Source organism: Choloepus didactylus, chromosome 6 (assembly GCF_015220235.1).
Source record: "Choloepus didactylus isolate mChoDid1 chromosome 6, mChoDid1.pri, whole genome shotgun sequence".
Taxonomy (NCBI): Eukaryota; Metazoa; Chordata; class Mammalia; order Pilosa; family Megalonychidae; genus Choloepus; species Choloepus didactylus.
Genome location: NC_051312.1, coordinates 92,668,024 through 92,694,539, shown reverse-complemented (window position 1 = coordinate 92,694,539; position 26,516 = coordinate 92,668,024). Strand labels below are relative to the sequence as shown.

General features: G+C 38.6%; 1 protein-coding gene across 3 annotated transcripts in view; it reads left to right on the top strand.

The window, feature by feature from the left end:
- The window catches only part of INTS4 (integrator complex subunit 4), a 237,356-nt gene that overhangs the window by 160,948 nt on the left and 49,892 nt on the right, over window positions 1-26,516 (top strand). For all 3 annotated transcript variants that reach the window (XM_037840819.1, XM_037840820.1, XM_037840818.1), the window contains 5 exons: window positions 5,998-6,069; window positions 7,927-8,101; window positions 14,267-14,472; window positions 18,103-18,245; window positions 21,137-21,252. In XM_037840819.1, the coding sequence (XP_037696747.1) occupies window positions 5,998-6,069; window positions 7,927-8,101; window positions 14,267-14,472; window positions 18,103-18,245; window positions 21,137-21,252 (712 nt within the window). The remainder of the gene's footprint in view (window positions 1-5,997; window positions 6,070-7,926; window positions 8,102-14,266; window positions 14,473-18,102; window positions 18,246-21,136; window positions 21,253-26,516) is intronic.

Here is a 26,516-nt window from a genome sequence, read left to right as displayed (position 1 = left end):
GGCTGTAGCTCCTCTTCAAAATGTCACTCACAGCTGCACTGAGTTCCTTCTGTTTGTCAGCTCATTTATATGGCTCCACTGATCAAGGCCCACCCTAAAGGGGTGGGGCCATGCCTCCATGGAAGTATCTTATCAGAGTTATCACCTACAGTTGGGTAGGGCACATTTCCACACAAACAACTCTAATCCAAATGTTCCAACTTAATCCCCACTAATATGTTTGCCCCACAAGATCATATCAAAGAATATGGCTTTTTCTGGGGGACATAATACACTCAAACTGGCACATATATTTGCATACCATACAATTCATCCAAAGTGTACAATCAGTGGCTCTTGAAATAATCACATAGGTTATGCATTCACCACTACAGTTAATATGAGAACATTCTCATTTCTTCCAAAGAAAAAAATGCCATACCACTTATATCTCCCCCTATTATTGACATTTAGCTTTGGTATAGTGCCTTTGTTACAATTAATGAAAGAATATTACAATGTTACTGTTAACTATAGACCTCAGTTTACATTATTTGTATTTTTTTCCCATATAACACCCTATTACTAACACCTTGTAATACTGACCTATGTTTGTTCTAGTTCATGTGAAAACTCTTATATTTATACAATTAACCAACATCATTGTCCACTCTGGGTTTTGCTAAGTTATGCAGTCCAGTTTTAATCCTCTAATTTTTCTTATCCTGGATATTAAACCTTTATCAGATACGTGGTTTCCAAATATTTTCTCCCATTGAGTAGTCTGCCTTTTCACATTTGAGTTGTCTCAGTTTCACCTATTTGACAAAGTCCTTTGAAGGACAAAAGTTTTTAATTTTGAGGAAGTCCCATTTTTTTTTATTTTTTCTTAAGCACTTGTGCTTTGATGTAAAGGCTAAGAAACCATTGCCTATCACAAGATCTTGAAGATGCTTCCCTACATTTTCTTCTAGGAGTTTTATTGTCCTGGTTCTCATATTTAAATCTTTGATCCATTTTGAGTTCATCTTTGTATAGGATGTGAGATAGGGGTCCTTTCATTTTTTTGGATATGGATATCCATTTCATCCAGCACCATTTGTTGAAGACTGTTTTGTCCCAGTTGACTGGACTTGGCAGCCTTGTCATAGATGTGAGGGTCTTTTTATGAACTCTCTATATGTTCCATTGTTCAATATATCTATCTGTTCTAGTTTGCTAATGCTGCTGGAATGCAAAACACCAGAAATGGACTGGCTTTTAGAAATGGGGTTTATTTGGTTACACAGTTACAGTCTTAAGCTCATAAAGTGTCCAAGGTAACACATCAGCAATCAGGTACCTTCACTGGAGGATGGCCAGTGGTGTCCAGAAACCCTCTGTTAGCTGGGAAGGCATGTGACTGGCATCTGCTCCAAAGTTCTGGTTTTAAAATGGCTTTCTCCCAGGATGTTCCTCTCTAGGCTGCAGTTCTTCAAAAATGTCACTCTTAGTTGCACTTGGGGTATCTGTCCTGTCTTAGCTTCTCTGGAGCGAGAGTCTGCTTTCAACAGCCGTCTTCAAAATGTCTCTCATCTGCAGCCCCTGTGCTTTCTTCAATGTGTCTGTCTTGGCTGTAGCTCCTCTTCAAAAGCTCACTCTCAGCTGCACTGAGTTCCTTCTGTTATGTCAGCTCATTTATATGGCTCCACTGATCAACTTAGACCCACCCCAAATGGGTGGAGCAACACCTCCATGGAAATTATCCAATCAGAGTCATCACCCACAGCTGGGTGGGGGCGCATTCCAAAGAAACACTCAAAGAATTATAATCTAATCAACACTGATAACATCTGCCTGTACGAGATTACATCAAAGAATATGGCTTTTTCTGGGGGACATAATACATTCAAACCAGCACACTATCTTTATGCCAGTACCATCCTGTTCTGACCACGGTATCTTTGTAATATGCTTTAAAGTTAGGAAGTGCGAGTTCTCCGACTTTGTTCAAGATGTTTAGGCTTCCATATATTTGTGCACACTAACTTCCATATATTTGTGAATTTTCCAGTTCTCTGCCTGTTACTGATTTCCAGCTTCATTCCATTTTGCTCAGAGAAAATGCTTTGTATAATTTCAATCTTTTTAAATTTGTCGAGACCTGTTTTGTGATCCAACATGTGGCCCTGGAGCATGATCCATGAACAATTGAGAAGAATGGATATCCTGCTGTTTTGGGGTACAGTGTTCTATATATGTCTGTTTGATCTAGTTCTTTTATCATGTTATTCAAGTTCTGTATATCCTTATTGATCTTCTCTCTAGATATTCTATCTAATGATGACAGTGGTGTATTGAAGTCTCCAATTATTATTGTAGAGATGTCTCTTACTCCCTTCAGTTTTGCCAGTGTTTGCCTTGTGTATTTTGGGGCACTGTGGTTAGGTGTATAAATATTTATGATCGTTATTTCTTCTTGGTGGAGTGCCCCTTTTGTTGATATATAGTGTCTTTGTCTCTTGTAACAGTTTTGCATTTAAAGTCTTATTTTCTCCGATGTTAGCATAGCTATCTCAGCTCTTTTTTGGTTATTGTTTGGAAGGAATATTTTTTTTCCCCAGTCTTTCACTTTTTGTGTCTTTGGGTCTGAGGCAAGTCTCTTGTAGACAACATATAGTTGGATCATACTTTTTTTTATCCTTTCTGCCATCCTGTGTCTTTTGATTGGGGTGTTTAATCCATTAACATTCAGTGTTATTATTGTAAAGGCAATACTTATTTCAACCATTTTATCCATTGGTTTTTATATGTCCTATCTTACTTTTTGTCCATCTTTTTACCCTTTTGGTTACCTTTAAGTTAATCTTCATTTCTACACTCTCCTCCAAGCCTTTCTCTCCTATCTTTTCCTTTCAGCTGGCAGAACTCCCTTTAGTATTTCTTGTAGGTCAGTTCCCTTGTAGGTCAGCTCCTAGTTTCTGTTTGTCTGTGACTATTTTAAATGTCCTCATTTTGAAAGAGAGTTTTGCTGGATAAAGAATTCTTGGCTGCTGTTTTTTTCTTTCAGTTCCTTAAATATATCATACCACTGCCTTCTCGCCTTCATGGTTTCTGATGAGAAATTAGAACTTAGTCTTATTGCAGTTCCCTTGTATGTGATGAATCAGTCTTTTCTTGCTGCTCTTAGGATTCTCTCTTTATTTTGGGCATTTGATATTCTGATTAGAATGTGTCTGAGAGGTCTATTAGGATTGCTTATGTTTGGAGTTTGTTGTGCTTCTTGGCCATATTTTCATGCCTTTCATTAAGAGTTGGAAATTTTTTGGTCATTATTTCATCAAATATTCTTTCTGTCCCTTTTCTTCTCTTTCTGGGACACCCATGATGTGTATGTGTGCTTCATGCTGTCATTCAAATTCCTGAGACCCTGCTCAATTTTTTCCATTCTTTTCCCTATCTGTTCTTCTGTCTGTACAATTTAGATTTTCCTGTCTTGTAATTCACTGAACTTTCTTCTATCTGTTCAAATCTGCTGTTATATGCCTCTAGTGTATTATTAATCTCTTCTGTTTTGTCTCTCATTCTTATAATTTCTGTTATGTTTCTTTTTATCCTTTAAAATTCTTCTTCATGCTCACCCAGTGTTTTCTTAATATCCTTTATCTCTTTATGCATATTTTCCTTCATCTCCTTGAAATGATTTAGAAGATTTGTTTAAATATCTTTGATTAGTTCTTCCAAATTCTGTGTTTCCTCCTAAGTTTTAATTTGTTCCTTTGACTGGGCCATATCCTCCTGTTTCTCAGGAGGCTAGTAATTGTTGCTGCTGCCTAGGCATTCAGTAATTTTGATGAGTTTCCTCTGAAGGTTAGTTTTTTTCTCTTGCTTAGGGTTTTATTGTTGATTGGCTTTTTGTTAAGGCTCTTCTTTGGCAAGTAGTTCAACTTATTCTAGACCTTTAGAATTGCCCGTGTTTAACCAGTTAGATTTTTTTCAGCTCTACTTCATCTGATTCCTACCCTGGAAATGTGGTTCAGTTTTAAAGTTTGCCTTATTTGTGCAGTTGTTTTACCTCCACGAGAAAGCTTCATTTCCTGTGTTCCTTCTCCTGGAGTCTTGATGTGTTCTGTTTTTGTTTTGACTCTATAGTTTTTCTTTTAATACTCCTTTAAGTGCCTCTAGCTAGTTTTGCTCAAGGACATATTCTGGAAGGAGGGTCACCTCGGAGAGGGCTTTCCCAACTCAGTATTTCCCAGCTAATGTAGGGCCAGAGACCCACGAAAGGGGGGCAGACTGGATCCAAAGAACCTTGGGGAATTGGTCAGGAAAGACCCCAAAATCCTTTTTGATGACTCTCTGCAGCTGTGCTTTCCTGGCCTGGCCAGCAGATGGTGCAGTTCTGTAAATGTTTTCTGCAGTTCTAAGGAGGCCCTGCATCTTTAAACCTCCACTGCCTCTGCCTTTGTCAGGCGCAGGGTTGAAACAGTGTCCTCAGCTGTCCCTGTACAGGGCTGGACAAAACAGGAGCTCAGGGCTCAGACCAAAAATGGTGATGAGTGCTTGGCTATGCCCCACCCTCCCATTCTTGGGTAAGAGGACTTCCATGTCCCTGCCTGTCTGCAGCATCTAGCCAGGGACCTGACCCCAAAGCAGCCTGCCTCGAGAGTGGGGGATGGTGCCAGCTACTGCCACTGGGTGAGGTACTCACAGTCCTTTACCACAGTTTTTTAGCCTCTTACTCTCACCCTTCTCGGGATGCTATACAGTGCTCTTCTGGACTCCAAAGCCCCAAAATATTTGTTTCAGAGTGTTCCTGCCTGTCCAGTGGTTGTTTAGGAGGAGGAGTGAGTCCTGGAGCTCCGTGGTCTGCCTTCTTCCCCACAAGTTCTTGCTCACTGCTTCCATTTTGATTCCTTTTTGGTTTGTTGGTCACATTGCTCACAAGATGATCTGACTGTGTTTCTCCCTGACTTGAAATGAGCAAGTTACCTAATTTATAGTGGCAATTTCTCTTCTAAAAAATGGGGATAAGAATGGTACATTCTTCATAGGATTATTGGGAGGAATACATTTTAAAAATATAAGTTAAATATTTTGCATATTGTTGAGCCCATTAAATGTTTAATAGAGCATTAATAGAATATTATTCATAAGGTAAGCGCCTTAGCATGACAAACAAGGCCCTTTATTATCTGGTCTCTGCCTTTCTGTCCTGCCTCATTTTAGGCACCCCATTCAGTGTTCCATTCATAGAAGAAGTCGCTCTTTCCTACATAGTGTTCTCTCTAACTGCTTGCATTTGTACTCTTTACTTGAGATTTCCAGTTCTTTAAATGTACTTCTCCCTGCATTCACACTATGCTACTTATTTGCTGAGTTCCTATAGCACCCTTTATAAATGTTTATTATAGCATTTTCTACCATGTTGTAGTTATCTCTTTACTTGTCAGTATTTTCACTAGTCTGAGAGGTTGTTGAGCGTAGAGCTGATGTCTTTTTATTCCTTTCCTGGTAACTGTGCATATAGCTGAATGGTTGCTAAATAATCATTTATTTTATTGAATCAGTGACTAAATGAGCAGATGGAAAGAATGGAATGAATAGGAATGGAGAAGCATTAGGGAGTAGTAGTTAAGTGGAAAGACTTTGGAGGCATCACACTCGGACTCTTGAAGTTACTATTTTTGTGATTTTGAATGAGTGACTTAATCTTTTTGTGCCTTCTTTCTCCCATATATAAAATGGGGCAAATAGTACTATTTACTTAGTCGGGCTGTAGTGAGGATTAAATGAGTTAATATATGTTTAAAGTACTTTGAACAATGTGTGGCACATAGTAAGCTATGTTTAGATGTTAGCTGCTGCAGCAGCTATTTTTTATTATTGTCCTGATGATTCAGAACCCATATGCATCTTAATTATTCACTACAATATAGTTATCCTTATGCATTTAAGTTGGCTGTATACTTTGAATGTGACATAATGTTCAAATCATAAAAGTTGTTTAAAGTTGCTTTGGATTCTTCCTTTTTACAGGGCTCTATGGAGCAAGTCAGTTCTCATTTCTTGGAGCAGACCCTTGACAAGAAGCTGATGTCAGATCTGAGGGTAATTTGAATCCTTTGTGTTTAAACTGGTTTTCTGTAAGCAACATCAATGTGATAGCTAATGCCAAGTTTTGTTGATTTAATTTTCTAGCCCATGCATTTGTTAAGTTAATGTAGGATGACTGGATTATTTTTAAATTTAAAACCTAAGTAACTTGAACCAAATTATAAACTAGTTTGTAAAATTTGTACTATTCAAATGAAAATCTTTGAATAGGTTGTATTTTACATAGAAGATGAAAAGTATTCTGTTTGTTAGCAACTAAAAAGTTCTGGTCTCATTCTGTGAGATAGTGTGACATCTTAGAGTTCCTTTTCAACAGCAGCTTTCCAAGGAAGAGTGAATAAATCCTTTTTCTAAACAGTAACAAAATACCTCTTATGGCATGCCCTTAAGCTTTGACTGTGATGTTATCTGACATGGTTGGCAGAACCCAATATGAGTCACAGAAAACGGTGTGTACATTTATTGTCAGTATCTTAATTTCTTTAATTCTAAAAATGATAAAGAATTATGAAATCTTTCATAGAGGAAAAAAGGAAATACTTTACTCATGTTCCCACTAGATTAACACAATGACTGGTTTATTTTGGTGTATTTCTTCTCAACTGTTTTTCTTATAAATATTTTTAACATTGAATCTTTGTGTGCTGATCATTTTGTACTCTTCCTTTTACATTTACCCACTGCTATCATGAGCTTTATTTTTTATATTACCAACTTCATACTTAGCATTTTTCCTGGTTGCATAATGTTCTGTGAGGTAATATTCTGCCATCATTTTTTTAGCCCTTCAGTATATTGGACATTTAGATTCTCCTAATTTTTCCACCATTATAAGTTATAAGCTTATCTTCATACATATTAGCTCTTTTCTTTTTTTGAGTTATTCCTTACAATAAAGTCTTAGAAATTGTTGAGGAGTTAACTTTGATATTTCATAAAACATTGCTTGCTATATGGCTTTCCTGAAGAGAAATTATACAGCTTCATTACCAGGGCTTTGCCTTCATCTGAAGTCAGTTCTTAAAAATGTTTTGTTTTTTTTTGTTTGTTTGTTTTGTTTTTTGGTGTGTGTGTGGGGGGAGGCAGAAGGATAAAGAAAGATCTGCTCCTGGTGAATAGGGTTTCCCAAGACACATGACATTGTGCAGGCTTTACTGTTGTGTCTGACTCACATCCTTGCAGACTCAGGTGCTATAACTTGTCAGTGCTTCTGAGATGATCAGCCATGACGATATAGACTCATACTGACAAAGTTTATTAGAGGCTGATGTATAAAAGTGGAATTCTAGTTCATTCATTATGATTAAGAGAACCGTAACTATCAAGAGGACTGGATATTTACATTAGTTAGTCATTATACTCCCCTATAGGCAATTTTGGTGGAATGTGAACTTACTAGAAGGCTGCTTATTCAGCACAGTGTCCAAGTAAACAATATCAGGCATCCTATTTCCATTGTCAAATGGAGACTTATTTCTGCTGGGACTGAGGAGACTGTTTTCCACTGTGTTGTCTACCCAGGATGGTGCTTGGAGGAGCACTGCTACTATTTGCCTCTCAGGCTCTACCTTTCCTATATTGCCATGGCAGTCAGCCACCCACCTGATCAATACATTCTTTAGCTATCTTGTACTCCTTCATCAGGTTATAGTCAGAAATGAGAGGCTTGTGAGCCTTGGGTTTACTTTAAGTTGAATTTGTGTTTCTCTGCTCTGATCTATTGGCAATTTTTTTTAAGAAGTGTAACTGTCAGAGAGCAATCTTCTTTCCTCCTTCTCATGTTCTCAGGGGTGCACCTTACTGTTCATTCATGAACCTCTTGCAAGTGGTAACTGTTGTTATTTTCTGCAGAGGAAACGCACTGCACATGAACGTGCCAAGGAGCTTTACAGTTCAGGGGAATTTTCCAGTGGCAGGAAGTGGGGAGATGATGCTCCCAAGGAAGAAATAGATACAGGGGCTGTGAACTTGATTGAGTCAGGAGCTTGTGGAGCCTTTGTTCATGGGTTGGAAGACGAGATGTATGGTAAGTATGACTGCATAATAATACTAGTGCCCATTTTCTGAGTGCTTTGTGTCAAGCATGGTTCTGGGTGGTATACATGTAATTTCTTGGGTAGTCCCTGTAGTCACTCTATGAAGTAGCTGCTAATATCTTTATTTTACACATAGAGGAGGCTGAGGTCCAGAAGGTATGATATAGTGGCTTTGGGTTCTGTCATCCCAGGTTCAAATTCCAGACTTTCCATAAAATGGGGATAATAATAAATGTCTTTCTGAGTTGTGAGAATTAAATGAGGTTATATATATGTGAAGCACTTGGAACAATATATAACACATTCATAGTAAGCACTTACTAATAAACATTGATATTACTGAGACTGATAATAAGAGTCAGAAGCAAGATGTCAGTCTAGGCGTGTGAGACCACAAAGCCTTTGTTTGTCTGATAAACACTTTATTTCACTTTGATTTTTGAAAGATTATTTTTCTGGGAATAGAATTCTACATTAATGGTTCATTCTTTCAGACTTTTAAAGATGTTATGCCACAGTTTTCTGGTTTGCATTGTTCCGGAAGAGAATCTGCTTTCATTCTTATCTTTGTTCCTTTGTACATAATGTGGTTTTTGTTTTTTGCTTCTTGTTGTCTAGCTACTTCTAAGATTTTTCTCTTTATTACTGTTTTTAACCAATTGATTACGATGTACCATAGTATAGTTTCTTCATGTTTCTTATGCTTGGAGTTTGTTGCACTTCTTGGATCTATGGGTTTATAGTTTTCATCAAATTTGGAAAAATTTTTTCCGTTATTTCTTTAAATATTTTTCTACCTCCCTCCTTTTTTCTACCTCCTTTCTTTTTCCTTGTAACACTTCTTTGGGGCCTGCAATTACACATATATTAAGCTACTGTCCTACAGCTCACTGATGCTCTGTTTATTATTTCTTTTTCAGTCTTTTTTCTCTTTCTGCTTCATTTTGGATAGTTTCTATTGCTTTGTCTTTGAGTTCACTAATCTTTCTTTCTGCAGTGTCTAACCTGCCATTAATCCAGCCAGCATATTTTTCATCTTAGATACTGTAGTTTACATCTTTAGAAGTTCTATTTGAATTTGGATCTTTTAAATATCTTTCATGTCTCTCATTAATATGTTCAGTCTTTCCTCTAGCTTTGTGAACACAGAATACATAATAACTGTCTTAATACCTGTTCTAGTTTGCTAATGCTGCAGGAACGCAAAACATCAGAAATGGATTGGCTTTTATAAAAGGGGGTTTATTTGTTAACACAGTTACAGTCTTAAGGCCATAAAGTGTCCAAGGTAAGTTATCAGCAATTGGGTACCTTCACTGGAAGATGGCCAATGGTGTCTGGAAAGCCTCTTAGCTGGGAAGGCACGTGGCTGGCATCTGCTCCAAGTTCTGGTTTCAAAATGGCTTTCTCCCAGGATGTTCCTCTCTAGGCTTCAGCTCCTCAAAAATGTCACTCTTGGTTGCTCTTGGGGTGTTTGTCCTCTCTTAGCTTCTCTGGAGCAAAAGTCTGCTTTCAAAGGCTGTTTCCGAAATGTCTCTGTAAGCTGAAGCTCCTCTCTCAGTTCCAGTGCGTTCTTCACAGTGTCCCTTTTGGCTGTAGCTGCTCTTCAAAATGTCACTCTCAGCTGCACTGAGTTCCTTCTGTTTGTCAGTTCATTTATATGGCTCCAGTGACTTAATTTAGACCCAGCCTGAATGGGTGGGGTAACACCTCCATGGAAATTATCCAATCAGTCATCACCCACAGTTGGGTGGGTCACATCTCCACACTAATATGTCTGCCCATACAAGATTACATCAAAGATAATGGCGTTTTGGGGGACATAATACATTCAAACCGGCACAATATCCTTGTCTGCTAGGTCTGTTGTGTGCTTTCTGGATTGATTTTGATTGCTTTTTTCTCCTCATTATGGATTATATTTTCCTGTGTCTTTGTATGCCTGGTAGTTTTTTATTGGATGCCAGACATTGTGAATTTTACTTTGTTGGATAATGAATATTTTTGTATTCTTATAAATATTCTCGTGGTTTTTTTCTGGGATAAGTTTATTCAGGTCTTACTTTTAAGGTTTGTTAGGCAGAACCAGAGCAGCATTTATTTTTCTTTGCTGTTGAAGAAAAACTCTTCAGAAAAAACTATTCTAGGTCCTATGTGAGCTCTGGAGATTGCTTCCTCTAATCCTTTCAGATAATTCTTTCCCATGCCTTGAGTCATCACAGATCAGAACTCAGTTAAGACTTGAGACGGACCCTCTTGTAGATCTCCTGAGTGTGTACGTGTTCTGGCTTGCTCTCTGTCTCTCTTTCTCTCTCTCTCTCTGTCGCTCCCTCCTTTCTTCTACTTTGCCCTCAGATGCTCTAGCCACCTTGGCCTTCTCAGACTCCAGCTCTGTATTGTCATATCAGGGGTGAGTATATAAGCTGTACAGTCATAGAGCTTGCCTCATTTATTTCCCATGTGTCAAGTGTCGCTGTCCATTATTTCTGATGTCGAGTGTCTTGAACACTGTTTCAAATACTGTCTAGTTTTCTGGTTGTTTCAGGGAAATTAAATCTGGTCCTTGTTACTCCATCTTGGCTAGTAATAGAAGTCCTGTAAAGCCCTCGTAATTCCATTACATGATTCTCATGTAGATCATAGTGCTTTAAGATGATTGACTCCAACATCCTTATTTTTAATGAGGGTAATAGACCTTGGGGAGATAATGTTGATTGTCCAAATTTCACAGTAAATTTGTGTCAGATACAGTATTAGAAACCAAGTATTAAAAATGCCTATAAAAAATTAAGTCAGTATATGATTCATTTTAGAAGGGCAGGAAAATTATTTTTGAAAGACAATTTTCTATCAGTTGATGTAAAAATTGAGTTACCCTATCAGTTGCGTTAATGTTTTCTGTATATAAGAAAGAAGTCAAAGCTTATTTGTTCTTTATGAACTTGAAACATGAATTACAATCTACATAGTATTAGGTAGTATTTCCTGTTTGCATAGTATTAAATGGTAAGAAGCCCAGTTATTAAAATAAGTGTTACCCTAAGATGAGTAATTGCAAACTATTTTATTTTAAGCTTCTACTAGCATTTTTACTTTGCTTACTTTCTGCAGTTGAATTTCGTCACTATTAATGTTTATGTGGTTTAGTTACAAAGTTGTTGTTCTTGCATCCGTAGGTGGGCACGAACCAAGTTACAAAGTTTTCAGTTTGTCACTAAGGTTTAATTACAGTAACTTAACTTTGTAAAGTGTGTAGACCATAACCAGGCATCAGTTATGGCAGATTTCTAGTTTTACTTAACTTTGTAAAGTGTGTAGACCATAATCAGGCATCAGTTTTGGCAGATTTCTAGAATTTATAAAATTCTGGGTAAATTAAGGTTTTGTAGGCATGTTACTGGGAAAGAAAAGGAACCTTATTTTGTTGGCTGTGCTCTCTAAAATACTTTCAGTCTTTTAATTGTTCCATGTTCTTGTTCCCTTTTGGAAATTTGTTCCTCTGCTTAGAAAGGCCTTTTTCTTTCTTTGGCTTAGCAGTTACTTCAAGTACTGTTTTAGGGGTTATATGTTCCAGAAAGCTGCTCTGATCCCTTTGAAGGGTTGTGTGTCTCTTGTGCATTTCCTTATATTCCTTGTGCTTTTCCCGTGTAACACTCATCACTCTGTAAAGCAATTATCCTAGTCTGTGGGCCCTGGCCCTGGGGGACTGTCTTGTTCTTGTTCATCTTGGTATTTTCAGGACTCAGCACAGAGTAAGCAGCTAAACTGGAATGTGACTACAGATGTTCAGACTCCAAGCACCAGTCTTTTTTTTTTTTTTTTTTTTCTTCACCCAATATAGGAGATTCCTTTTCTCTGGAAATCCTGTACTCTTATGGAATCTGTCATGTATTTTCAACATTCCAAAAGTCCAGTGGAAATTGTGATCTAGCTGCCTGTAGCCGTACTGTAGAGGCAAAGTAAAACACCAAGTTTCTTTGCTTCTGCTCGGAAATGCATCAACTGAAGTAGTCACACAGATTATTTCAGGTTGACCAGAAGTTCCACAGTGATTCCCTGTGACTTGCAAAAGTTACACATGAGTCACTGTGGTATAATGGATAATTCCCCTGGAAGAATAGTCAGCACTTAACATCTTGGGCCCATCTCTGGCTTGCTTTGTAATTGTTAGCAATTTCATGTTTAAATCACATTATTTGAAATCCTTTCCTTCCCTTCGGATGAAAAGGAGGAATTTATAATTACCAAGAAAAATCTGAGTCATCTCCCTTTAATGTAGTAATCTTGCTTTAGTCAGTGTCTAAAAAAACCTTTCTTATACACAAAACAAATTATATTTGTGAGTTTTAACCAAAACTTGAGATATTTTTATGCAAACTGTACTTCTTAAAGCAGAACAATTTGTGAACCACTGGAACAAAGCAACCATGTAGGGAAGTCTTATGAGCATTGTCTATATCTTACTCATCTCTCATCTCTGTATCCCAGCACTTAGCACAGGGCCTGGCATCTGGTATGTATTCAACAAACATTTGTTGGTAAAGGAATGAAGATCTTCCTGGGTTCAGTGGCTTTACTGTTAAGTTCTTTGAGCACACAAAGAGGTAGAAGACATGCCTCTGCTTTCAAGAACCCATTATTAAGTGTTTCGCTTAATAATGCACTCTGCCTGCATTATCTCATTTAGTCCTCTGACAACTCTGTGAGGGAATGGATATTATCCTCATTTAACAAATGAGAAAATTGAGGTGACAGGAAGTTAAGTTACTTATTCAAGATCAACCTCCAGGTTAATGGGTCACTCTCCACAATTTGCTCTGAGATCTATACCACTCTAAACATGTATTCTTTTTTATTCTTTTCACTTTTTCATTTTGAAATAATTTCAAACTTACAGGGAAAAAATGATACAAACCTCCATACAGAGAACTCTTAACATACCCTCTATCCAGATCCACCAATTTTTCCCCCATTTTATTGAGATATATTCACATACCATGCAGTCATACAGAGCATACAATTCAGTTCACAGTACCGTTATACAGTTGTGTGTTCATCACCAAAATTAATTTTTGAACATTTTCATTACTACACACACAAAAATAAAATAATAAGAATAAAAATTAAAGTGAAAAAGAACAATTAAAGTAAAAAAGAACACTGGGTGCTTTTTTTTTTTCTACTCAGCCATCCATACACTGGACAAAGGGGAGTGTGATCCACATGGCTTTCCCAATCACATTGTCACCCCTCATAGGCTACATTTTTATACAGTTGTCTTCAAGAGTCAAGGGTTCTGAGTTGTAGTTTGATAGTTTCAGGTATTTACTGCTAACTATTCCAATTCGTTACAACCTAAAAAGGGTTGTCTATATTGTGTATAAGAGTGCCCACCAGAGTGACCTCTTGGCTCCTTCTGGAATCTCTCTGCCACTGAAGCTTATTTCATTTCCTTTCACATCCCCCCTTTGGTCAAGAAGATGTTCTCCATCCCATGATGCCGGGTCTAGATTCCTCCCCGGGAGATCCACCAACTTTTAACATTTTGCTACATGTTCGGTGTCCTTCTGTCTGTCTATCTATGTACTGAACATTTGAGAGTAGGTTGTGCTGTCAAATCATGCTTCTTGAACACTTAATATTTCCACCAGAATATGTCCTCTTAACCACTACCTGGCACTAGCCTAGGAATCAGCAGAGCTGGGCACTAGTCTTATCTCTGCCCTCACTCACTTTAAGGCAAGCTAATTCATTTTGCTGAATCTTTTATCTTAAATGACAATGATATCTAGCCCTTTTTACACTTAATAATAATAATATTGCTTAATAACTGCCTTTTTAAAAAGTTTTTTACTGGGTTTGGAATGCTGAGATAAATAAGACTTCATACTTTTTAAGAAAGTCAATTCATGGAGAGAGACATGACTTGATCACATGGCTGTAGAGTCAGAATTTAAAACTTAATCTTTGTGACACCAAAGTCCATGTTCTTAGTTCAATGCAAAGGTGGTAGCTTTATTTGTGGGCATCAGGGGGACTTTGTAGAGTGAGTTGAGTAGAGAATGAAAGACATCCTGAATGAGAAGGAATCCATCTTGATTTTCCCCAAGGCTCTTAACTTGATGTGCTGTTTTTTTTGGTCCCCTTTTCTCTAGAGGTCCGCATTGCTGCTGTGGAGGCTCTCTGCATGCTGGCCCAGTCTTCACCTGCTTTTGCTGAGAAGTGCCTTGATTTCCTGGTTGACATGTTTAATGATGAAATTGAGGAAGTGCGCCTACAGTCCATACATACCATGAGAAAAATCTCTAACAATATCACCCTCCGAGAGGATCAGTTGGATACTGTCCTGGCTGTATTAGAGGTCAGTGTTCTCAGATTGTTACTCATTTTTTCATCTGATACCTACTGAGTGCCACTAAAACAAACAAACAAACAAACAAAAAAACCAAAACAGGCATTGTGCTAGGCACGGGGGATACAACAGTATATAAGGCAGTCACATTTCTCCCTTCCCACTGTCCCCTCTCCCCCGTGATTGAGGAGACTGACTGCTAAACAAAAACCTGAATAATGTATGGCATTGCTATGACCAGGGAAGGACAGGGTGCCCTGGGAGCATATAGAGGATTTAACCTCACATGGCTAGGGAGACTGGTGAGGTCGTCAGGGAAGAAAGTAGGAATGCTGTAGTAGATGCTTGGGGGGACCTACTTTTTTTTTTTAAATTCAGTTTTATTGACATATATTCACATACCATACAGTCATCCATGGTGTACAATCAGCTGTTCACAGTACCATCTTACAGTTGTGCATTCATCATCCCAATCTATTTTTGAACATTTTCCTTACATCAGAAAGAATCGGAATCAGAATAAAAAATAAAAATAAAAAAGAACACCCAAATCATCCCCCCATCCCACCCTATTTTTCATTTAGTTTTTGTCCCCATTTATCTGCTCATCCATCCATACACTGGATGAAGGGAGTGCGATCCACAAGGTTTTCATAATCACACTGTCACCCCTTGTAAGCTACATTGTTATACAGTCGTCTTCAAGAGTCAAGGCTACTGGGTTGGAGTTTGGCAGTTTCAGGTATTAACTTCTAGCTATTCCAATGCATTAAAACCTAAAAAGTGTTACCTATATAGTGCGTAAGAATGTCCACCAGAGTGACCTCTCGACTCCATTTGAAATCTCTCAGCCACTAAAGCTTTATTTCATTTCATTTCACATCCCCCTTTTGGTCAAGAAGATGTTCTCAATCCCACGATGCTGGGTCCAGATTCATCCCCAGGAGTCATATCCTGTGTTGCCAGGGAGATTTACACCCCTAGGAGTCAGGGAGGGGAGTGAGATCACTTGCCAAGGTGGCTTAGTTAGAGAGACAGGGCCACATGTGAACAACAAAGAGGCACTCAGGGGGAGACACTTAGGCAAAATTATAAGCAGGTTTAGCCTCTCCTTTGCAGTAACAAGCTTCATAGGGGCAAGCCCCAAGACAGAGGGCTCAGCATGTCAAGCCGTCAGTGGAGGGGACCTATTTTTAAGGAAGGAGTGGTGCTTGTGGCAGGGAGAAAGGATTCCAAACAGAAACAGCAATCTCTAAAGGTTCGGAGGTAAGACAGAATACGATATATTCAAGGAATTAAAAGGAATTCACTACAAGGGTAGCACAGAGTTTGAGAGAGATGAGAGGAGAGGGAAGTGGCTATAGATAAGATGGGCTAACTAATGAAGAATTATTTTTAGCCTTTGATTTGATTGAGTTCTTGTAGTGAATCATAGAATGCTACAGCAGGAAGGGATCTTTGGAATCAATTCATTCAACCTTGAGGTTTAAAAAAAAAAAATTGCCTGAGGTTGCACACAGCTGATAAGTGACTATGCCAGATGTGATTACAGATTTGCCTCTCAGGCTGTCCAACTCTACATAGTTCTTGGATTATTTTTTTTTTAAATGTGTCTGGATTTTATTTGCCAGTACTGAAGTTTTTCAAAGTATTAATAAATGAGAATTCTGACTTCCTTTTTTGTATTTTGGTTTTCAGATATTATAAAAGGGATAACAATTTGATGCATAGTTATTAGCATACTTGTTACAGATTTCTGCTGCATACTTCTTCATAAAACAGATTGGATGCTTCAATTTTGAAGGTCCCTGTCATTCTGTCAGTTGTTTAGCACTTCCATTAAGATTTTTCCTGAATTCTAAATCTATAATTTTTCATGTATTTTTTCTTAAGTAAATAAGTTTTAATTCTGCGTATTATTCTCCATGGATGTTCTCTATAATCTAAATACTCCTTGGGAGCTTTTTTCCCACCATTCCTCACTTTGAACTTTATGGTATAGTCACTCCCCTACATCATGCTTTTCCTCATAGTTCTGCCTTCAGTGTAATTTTTTCCCCTTCTGCCTGCAAGTCTGCTAGTTTTCACCTAACTTCCACTTATTCCCAGGGTTCACGTTAGGCATCATATCCGGGAAGCCTTCCCTAACTAGTATCCCACCCCTGGGCAGGCTAAATGCCACTCCTTTGTATTTCCATGATAACTGTGCATATTACTGTAGCATTTATCAGGCTTTATTTTGATTATCTAATTTTCTGTTTCACAAACTGTGAGCCTCTCAAGGGGGCAGGATCCTGGCTTTTTAAATTGTTCCTAATGTCTTACAGTATCGGGCACAAGTAGGTGCTTGGTAACTTAGTATCTGGCACGAGCAGGTGCTCAGTAACTCTTTGCTGAGTATCTCAGATGTGCCCTGAGCTATGTTTTGACATAGAAAATCATTCATGCAATTGTGTGTATATAAACTCACAAAGAATTCCCTGACTTGCAATTCTGTCCAAGAATTTAGAATTTTGCAGAGTCATTGTCTCTGAACTGTTTTCCCATCCTCCTATCCTTACATTTACTGTGGCCCTGTATTTTAAGCCTTAGCTAGCTGATCCTTACAGCTGGAATTTGCCTTTTCTTTTGCTAAGCTGAGATACTACCCTGCCTGAAGAAACGTGTTCATTCAATAAGCACTGGCTGTGCACTGGTGATACAGTGGTAATGCATGCAGAGCTGTGCTTGTTGTTACATTACCCTCACATATCTTATACTCCAGCTACACTAAACTATATTTGTAGTTCCTTCTATATGCTTCATTCTCTCATACGTTTGTACATCAGACTTATTCTTCTAGGCATGCAACCTCTGCCCCCCTGTACTGGTGAATTCCCTTTGAGTTTTCAATAATCAGTAAAAGCATCATTACTTGAGTCTTTCTATGACTCTTCCGGGCATAGCTATGTGCGTGATCCTCTACATTCTCACAGCAGCCTGAATTGTAACTGTTTCCACACCTGTCCCTGTCCTCTCCTGTGAGCACCTTGAACTTAGGGACCATGTGTACTCATATGGTCCCAGTACTTCGCACCATGCCTGGTCCACAGAAGAACCTCTACAGATATTTTTTTTGAATGGAGAAAAGAATGAATATTGAATAAAATGTTAATTAGGAATGTGTTCAGCTCCAGTAAACAGTCTATCTGACAACAACCTAAAATATTATAGTTTATATATATTTATTTATTTTATATAGCAGTAAGTCCAAGACTAGGCAGTCTAGGAGCTGGGATAACTGTTCAGCCATGTTGAGGAGCCCAGGTCCTTTCTTATATTCTTCTTTGACCTGTTGGCTTTTTATCTTCTGTGCCTATTCCTCTCATATTGGCAAGAAGCCTTCATGCATCATGATTGAGTTCCAGAAACACAGAAGGAAGGCTGAAGAGCAAAGGGGGCAAGACTACTGCACTTGTTCCATTTTTTAACAATAAAATGAAGGCTTTCTCTGAAATCTTAGCTAGGAAACTTATGCCTGCTGTGTCACATGGCCACCCTGGGTGGGAAGGTGGCTAGGGAGAAGGTGGTGGTAGATGGAGGCTGGGTCAGCTAACCAATAGTGACTACTATGATTACTACCATTTTTTTTTTTTTAAGGATTCGTCCAGAGACATTAGAGAGGCTCTTCATGAACTCCTATGTTGTACCAATGTTTCAACCAAAGAAGGGATTCATCTGGCATTGGTGGAGCTGCTGAAAAATTTAGCCAAATACCCTACTGATAGGGACTCCATATGGAAGTAAGGACTTTTCTTTGGCTGTTTTGCTTATTTGTTTAATGAGTCTATCATGTAGTAAATGTATGATGTTGAGTTATTTGGTGGGGTTATCATAGATTTGAGGGTATGGTTCTCAATTTTGCCCAGTTTAGAAATCTTGTTCAACTCAACCAAACTCTTAGAAGTCTGATTCCTAAATAGAATATCATATTTTTGGTAAATTATTTATTTGTCCATCTATCTAGCCAGCCAGTAAATAGTATGTGCTTGTTGTGTGCTTAATATATGCCAAGCCCAAAGGTAGGTATTGTAGCTATAGAGATGAGTCACTAAGATTTACTTTTTCTCCTATATCAAATTCATTACTCCTTTGTCTATTTTGTACACGCAGGGCAGGCACTTGAACTTCAGATGTGAAATCACAGTCATTTTTTCCCTGATTACCTCTAGCATTAACTGACTATAGCCAAGTTGTTAATACTGTTCATAAATCGTTGTTTGGAGAACTATTTGCATGCATTTTAATATAAAATTTGTGTTCTAGTGCTTCACAAATTTAAATGAACTTATGTGACGAGGTCACTGCAACTGTTCATAGTATACTGATTTTCAGCAAGATTTTTTATTAAAAGTAGGAAAACTTTGGGTCAAATTAGGGACTTGGAAGGTATACTAAAAATATAATAATAATGGGTGACATTTTTGATATCTAATTTTGTGTTTTGGCAATTCTTCATATAGGTTCAGTCCAGCTCAGTTCAACATACATTTATTGTTTGTCTTCAAGGAGCACCCAGCCCCACTTGGAGTATATGGTTTCACAGAACATTCTTCTGGCCTCAGTATAAAATTTGTGGTTGTTTGGTCCACCCAGAATATTTATGTAAGGCTGTCTGTATTGGGAGATGTTGGACCAAAAGTCTTTAACCTTTCAGTACTCCAAGATTTTGAACTCAATTATTAGTTAATTTTTTTCATCTGTTACCAAGAATGGTGATTTTGTTTAGAAATAACAAAAACAGAATGTGATAAAAGAGAGATGTGTTTACAGTGTCATGATTTTAAGATTTTGCCAAGGTAAATGTATTAATGAGATTCTGAGGGAGGTAGTTTGTTCTGTTTATGTATCTTTAGTTCTTTCAACAAATATTTATTGAGCACTTGTTATAATCCCAACACTGTATTAGGTGCTTTGGAGATTTAAAAATGCATTTGATTCAGCAACCTACCCCTCAAATAGTGGGAAGGGAGAGAAGCAGGAAATAGGTAGCTAGGGAGGTGGATGAGATAGTAGCAAATGACTGTATTACAAGTCAGAATTGACATCTGGCTTTAGAGAAGCCCAGATGTATAGGGGTCTCTCATGGGACCCAATAAATAGCTCTTCTGTTTCCCACCTGAGTTTTGACTAGAATGAGCCATAAAGGAGTGGTACCTGGAGGCCAAAAAACAACCTTTATGGTGTCCTCTGAGGCACAGTGAGTAAAAGGCCTGCAAGAGGATAGAAAATTCATTAATCAAGTTCCTTCCACATAGAAGGAAACATCATGACTGGGGAAAAGTATGCTGTCCTAATAAAATCAAGAGCTTTAGATAAGATGCCTTTCCATTCTCCAGACTCTGGTAAAGTACCATCTCCTTTGTGAAACCTTCTCTGATCACAGTGCTCACTGCCACCTTTGACAGGTAGATAGTAGAGGGTTTATGTACCATTCATTCAACAGTAATTTTCTTTTACCTTGTAGTCTTGGTCGTCTTTGTCTCAGCTGGATATAAATTCAATGAGGACAGAAATTTATATTTCTTTTCAGTTTTTTAAAAATATTCAGTTCAATGCACCTCCTAAACCAGAATCTAACAAATACAAAATAATAAAAATACATAATTACCAGCACTTGTGTAATTCATTATAATTTATAAAGGTCCTTCCTGTAGTTATAATAGTTAACATTTATTGTGTTCTTATGTGTCAGACACCTTGGTACTTCATTTTCATTATCTCATTCAATCTTTATAGCAACTCTATGAGGTAATGACCATAATCTCATTTTGTAAACGAAGAAATTTACCTGCCCAAAGCCACACTGTTAATGAGTTTAGTGTTTCAGACTAGGTCTTTGTAATTTCAAAACTTCACCTGGGACATCACTTAGAATGCTTTTGGTTGCAAGTAAAAGAAAATCTAATTAGAAGTGGCTTACACAATAAGGTCTAATTTCTTGCATAACCAGAAGTTAGAAGGTTGATTTTTGGAGTGGTCACTCAATAGCTCAACAGGGTCAGGGCTTTGGGTTGATTTTTCTGTAGTTCTCTTTACTTTTTCCTTATTGATGCAAGATAACTGCCTCAGAAGGCAATATCTAAAGATAGAAAGGAGAGTACATTCCCTTTCAAGGATTTCTCTTTATATTTCATTAGGAAAAACTCCATTAGAAGCTCCCCAGCAGACTTCCCCTTTTACTCTACTGACCATAACTGGGGGTCACTTGACCACCTGCAAGCCAGTCACTGGAAAATGGGAATGGGATTGCCATGATGGTTTTTAGACTGATCATGGTTCAGTCCTTGGACTGGTCTACTTTCTCTAAGCACTTTGCTGCCTGCCTGATACCTGAATTAAATCAGGGTTGAATTACAAAGAAAATGGGGGAAGGAGCTGTTGGGTAAATACCCAGTATTATCTGCTTAACCAGCTCTTTTATTTTATTTAGTCTTCATAAGCATTAGATGAACGAGTTAGATAAATTAACTGAGGTCTAGAATAATTGGATGACTTTTCTAAAGTCATAGAGTTAGCAAAGTGGATGGGTTGGGAATTTCTGATTTTGAATCAGTTTTTCCAATTCCAATGTCTAGTATTTTTAAGGCACTTCTTAACTTATTGAAGTGGGTTCTCATTTTGTTTGTTTCAGGTGCTTGAAGTTTCTGGGAAGTCGGCATCCAACCCTGGTGCTTCCTCTGGTGCCAGAGCTCCTGAGTACCCACCCATTTTTTGACACAGCTGAACCAGACATGGACGATCCTGCTTGTATCCTCTGTGCTTAGGATGGTCCCTGCTGATGGGCAGGGCATTTGGCTTCTCTTTCCGCTGTGTAGCTTGGGTGGTCTGAGTTTTATTTTTTCATTTCTTTTGGATAAAAGAGTATGTTTGGAGAGAGCCTGGTGGTTATTATTTTCAGTTTTCATAGTAATTCCCCTTTGCCATTTAATGTAGGCATACCTAGGTTTTATTGCTCTCCACTTTATTACACTTTTTTTTTATTTAATTTTTTTTTTTCATTTTTATTGAGATTGTTCAGATACCATACACTTATCGAAAGATCCAAAGTGTACAATCACTTGCCCCTGGGTACCCTCATACAGCTGTGCATCCATCACACTTAATTTTTGTTCAATTTTTAGAAACTTTTCATTACTCCAGACAAGAAATAAAGTGAAAGATGAAAAAAGAAAAGGAAACTCTAATCCTCCCCTATCCCTAACCAACCCCCCTCAATTGTTGACTTGTAGTATTGATATAGTACATTTGTTACTGTTTATGAAAAAATGTTGAAATACTACTAACTGTAGTATATAGTTTGTAAAAGGTATATAGTTCTTCCCTATATGCCCCTCTATTAGTAACTTCTGATTGTATTGTCATACATTTGTTCTGGTTCATGGAAGTGATTTCTAGTATTTGTACAGTTGATCATGGACATTGCCCACCATAGGATTCAGTTCTATACATTCCCATCTTTTGATCTCCAACTTTCCTTCTGGTGACATATATGAGTCTGAGCTTCCCCTTTCCACCTCATTCACACACCATTCGGCGCTGTTAGTTATTCTTACATCTTGCTACCAACAACCCTGTTCATTTCCAAACATTTAAATTCATCCTAATTGAACATTCTGCTCATACTAAGCAACCACTCCCTATTCTTAAGCCTCGTCCTGTATCTTGGTACCTTATATTTCTTTTCTTTTTTTTTTTTTTTTTTTTGACATTTTAAAATTTTTAATTATGATCACATGAGGAGAAAGCCAAAGCAGGAAAGTGAGTGTATGGAAAAGAGAAAAGAAAACAAGAATAAACATTTGAAAAAGAAGGGATAATTAGAAGAATAAAATTAAGGCCCTTAGGTGAGGGGAGAGAAGGAATGGTTAGACTTTGCTCCCACCAGTAGTAAGAAGATAAGGCCAGTATTAAAACGGTCTTTGTGCTGAGTTGGAGAAAAGAAGGGATGTGACAATTGTTAAGTGTGCACCGTACGCTGTTGTAAGTATGTGCTGTATGATTAGATGATTGGGACTTGAAGCTCTAAGAGTGAATTCTTGACCAAGGAGAGATTGATAAACTAGGGGCAGATCCCTGAGAAAACCAGGGTTTACAGTTTGAGCAGAGGAGGAAGCCCAAGAATAGTGATCCAAATGGTATAAAGAAAACTGGGAGAGTATGATGTCTTGAAATCCAAATAAGGAGAGAGTTTCTGGAAGGCAGGAGTGACTGACCACGATGAAAGCAGCAGAGAAATCCACCAAGATAATGATGTGGTGACCTCAACCATACATGTTCCACTGGGGGTGACGGATAAGAAGTCAAACTGCAGTGGGGCTGAGAGTGCATGGGAGGTGAGGAAGAAGGATCCCTAAGTGCAGAGTTCTCTTTAAGGAGCATCAGAAGATTTTTTTTTTTAAGACAGAGTGGAATCTAGGGAGATGGGAAGAGCATTTTTTGGACAAGGAAGATTTGAGCATACATTTTAAATTTAGGGGAAGGATCCAGCAGAGAGGGTCCAATTAGAGATAAGGGAGATAGAAGGAGGGACAGTTGAAACAAGCTGCTGGGGAGGCAGGAGGTGCAGGTGCAGGGCCAGCCCAGAGCAGGAAGAGCCCCGTCTTCTGAGACTTGAGGAAAAGGAGGAAGGAGAAGTCTGCTGCTGAGTGAGGTCAGGATGTTACCCATGGAGAGCATGTCCAGCCAATTTTCTCTGTGAAGTAGGAGGCAAGGATTTCTGCTGATTTGTGGAGGTTGAATGTGGAGTTTGAAGAAGTGACAAGGTTTGGAACAGCCACAAGGAGACTAAGATAACTAATTAATTGATGAATTATCAATCTCTTTTCTCTTTCCATCAATTTAATTGTTCACCCTCCTACCAGCACAATCTTTCACCTGACTCCAAACCATTTCTTGCACAAGGCAGGAGGGAGAGTCAAAGAAGGTAGAGAGGCAAAAGAAAGAGGAAAAAAAAATGACAGCTAGGAAGCAGCAAAAGGAAAATAACCTTAAATCAAAGTAGAATAAAGAATCAGACAATACCACCAATGTCAAGTGTCTAACATGCCTCCCCTATCCCCCCCCTCTTATCTGCATTCACCTTGGTATATCACCTTTGTTACATTAAAGGAAGCATAATACAATGATTCTATTAGTTACAGTCTCTAGTTTATGCTGATTGCATCCCTCCCCCAATGCCTCCCCGTTTTTAACACCTTGCAAGGTTGACATTTGCTTGTTCTCCCTCATAAAAGAACATATTTGTACATTTTATCGCAATTGTTGAATACTCTAGATTTCACCAAGTTACACAGTCCCTGTCATTATCTTTCCTCCTTTCTTGTGGTGTCTCACATGCTCCCCACCTTCCTCTCTCAACCGTATTCATAGTTACCTTTGTTCAGTGTACTTATATTGTTGTGCTACCATCTCCCAAAATTGTGTTCCAAACCACGCACTCCTGTCTTCTATCACCCTGTGGTGCTCCCTTTAGTATTTCCTGTAGGACAGGTGTCTTGTTCACAAAGTCTCTCATTGTCTGTTTGTCAGAAAATATTTTGAGCTCTCCCTCATATTTGAAGGACAGCTTTGCTGGATACAGGATTCTTGGTTGGCAGTTTTTCTCTTTCAGTATCCTAAATATATCACACCACTTCCTTCTTGCCTCCATGGTTTCTGCTGAGAGATCTGCACATAGTCTTATTAAGCTTCCTTTGTATGTAATGGATTGCTTTTCTCTTGCTGCTTTCAGGAGTCTCTCTTTGTCTTTGACATTTGATAATCTGATTATTAAGTGTCTTGGCGTAGGTCTATTCATATCTCTTCTGTTTGGAGTACGCTGCGCTTCTTGGATCTGTAATTTTATGTCTTTCATAAGAGATGGGAAATTTTCATTAATTATTTCCTCTATTATTGCTTCTGCCCCCTTTCCCTTCTCTTCTCCTTCCGGGACACCAATGATACGTACATTATTGTACTTTGTTTCATCCTTGAGTTCCCGGAGACATTGCTCATATTTTTTCATTCTTTTCTCCATCTGCTCCTTTGTGTGTAGGCTTTCAGGTGTTTTGTTCTCCAGTTCCTGAGTGTTTTCTTCTGCCTCTTGAGATCTGCTGTTGTGTGTTTCCATTGTGTCTTTCATCTCTTGTGTTGTGCCTTTCATTTCCACAGATTCTACTAGTTGTTTTTTTGAACTTTTGATTTCTGCCGTATATGTGACCAGTGCTTCCTTTACAGCCTCTATCTCTTTTGCAATATCTTCTCTAAACTTTTTGAATTGATTTAGCATTAGTTGTTTAAATTCCTGTATCTAGTTGAAGTTTATGTTTGTTCCTTTGACTGGGCCATAACTTTGTTTTTCTTAGTGTAGGTTGTGATTTTCTGTTGTCTAGGCATGGTTTCCTTGGTTATCCAAATCAGGTTTTCCCAGACCAGAACAGGCTCAGGTCCCAGAGGGAAGAAATATTCAGTATCTTGTTTCCCTGCAGGTGTGTCTTAGAAAATTGCTCCACCCTTTGATGCCTCGGGTCACTAGGCTTTTCTGCCCAGCAGGTGATGCCTGTTAGCCTATAATTCTTGACTGGTGTGAGGAGGTGTGGCCGTGTTCCCCCAGGCTCTGGGGTCTGGTTCTGAATGGAAAGGGCCCCACCCCTTTCCTCCTAGAGAAGACAGACCCCCCAGGTGGAGGTCATTAGCATTTCAATGGTCTTGCTCTCTGCTTGTGCTGTCTCCACCCTTCCCAGTGTCACAGCCCTGGAAACTGAAAATGACTGGGGCTTTCTCCTCTGAGCCAAAAAAGAAACAGATAGTCCCATTCAGACCCAGTCCAAGGTGACCCTCCGGCTCTCCCAGGTCAGTCGTCACCCAAAGCCTCTGTCTGTTTTTTGGGGATGAGTACCTGTAGTGAGCAGTTCACACTCGCTACTTAAAACCCCAATTGAAGCTCAGCTGAGCTGTATTCGCTTGCTGGGAGAGAGTGTCTCTCTGGCACCACGAGGCTTTGCAGCTCGGGCTATGGGGGAGGGGGGTCTCACGACTTGGTTCCGCAGGTTTTACTTACAGATTTTATGCTGTGTTCTCGGGCATTCCTCCCAATTCAGGTTGGTGTATGATGAGTGGATGGTCTCGTTTGTCCCCCCTCAGTTATTCTGGATTATTTACTAGTTGTTTCTGGTTTTTTGTAGTTGTTCCAGGGGGACTACTTAGCTTCCACTCTTCTCTATGCCGCCATCTTGCCTGAGTCCTCCACTTTATTACACTTTGCAGATATTGCATTATTTACAAATTTATCTGGCAATCCTGTGTCAAACAAGTCTTATCAGCACCATCTTTGCAAAAGCATGTGCTCACTTCATGTCTCTGTGTCATATTTTAATTAAGGTACCTACATTACTTTTTTTTTTTAGACATAATGCTATTGTACACTTAATAGACTACAGTATAGTATAACATAACTTTTATATTTGTGTAACTTGGTTTATTGTTTATTGTGGTCGAGAATCGAATCTGCAATATCTCTGAGGTAAGCCTGTACTAACAATTATGTCTGCCATTTACTGAGCACCTCCTATAGTCCACACACTATTATTACTGATAAGTTATTTGGAATAACAGTCTCTGGGAATAACAGCTATGGATGGAGTTATTAGTCCCAGTTTACAGATGAGGAAAGTGAGGCTTAGAGAGATTAAGTAACTCTTCAAACAACAGATCTGGGATTCAGAACCGTGTACCTATGGTTTTAAAGCCTGTGCACTTCTCTGTATGTCTTACTCCACGTTTAATTTGAACTGCGTTCTGAAGGAGATGATGGGCTTCATTAGGCTACATGGTTACTCTGTCTATAATGGCAGCCCAATGGGTTTGTGATAGCCATGTGCAGCATGCCACGTAGTTGGATTGTTTTCTTGTAATGAGAATACATTTACGTCAGTACATCGGGGATTCTTTTTGGCCCATGGGAAGATCCTTGGTGAGATTTAGAGATATCTAGATTGAGACACAAGGATCAGCCAGTTAACTGGCTATTTTGG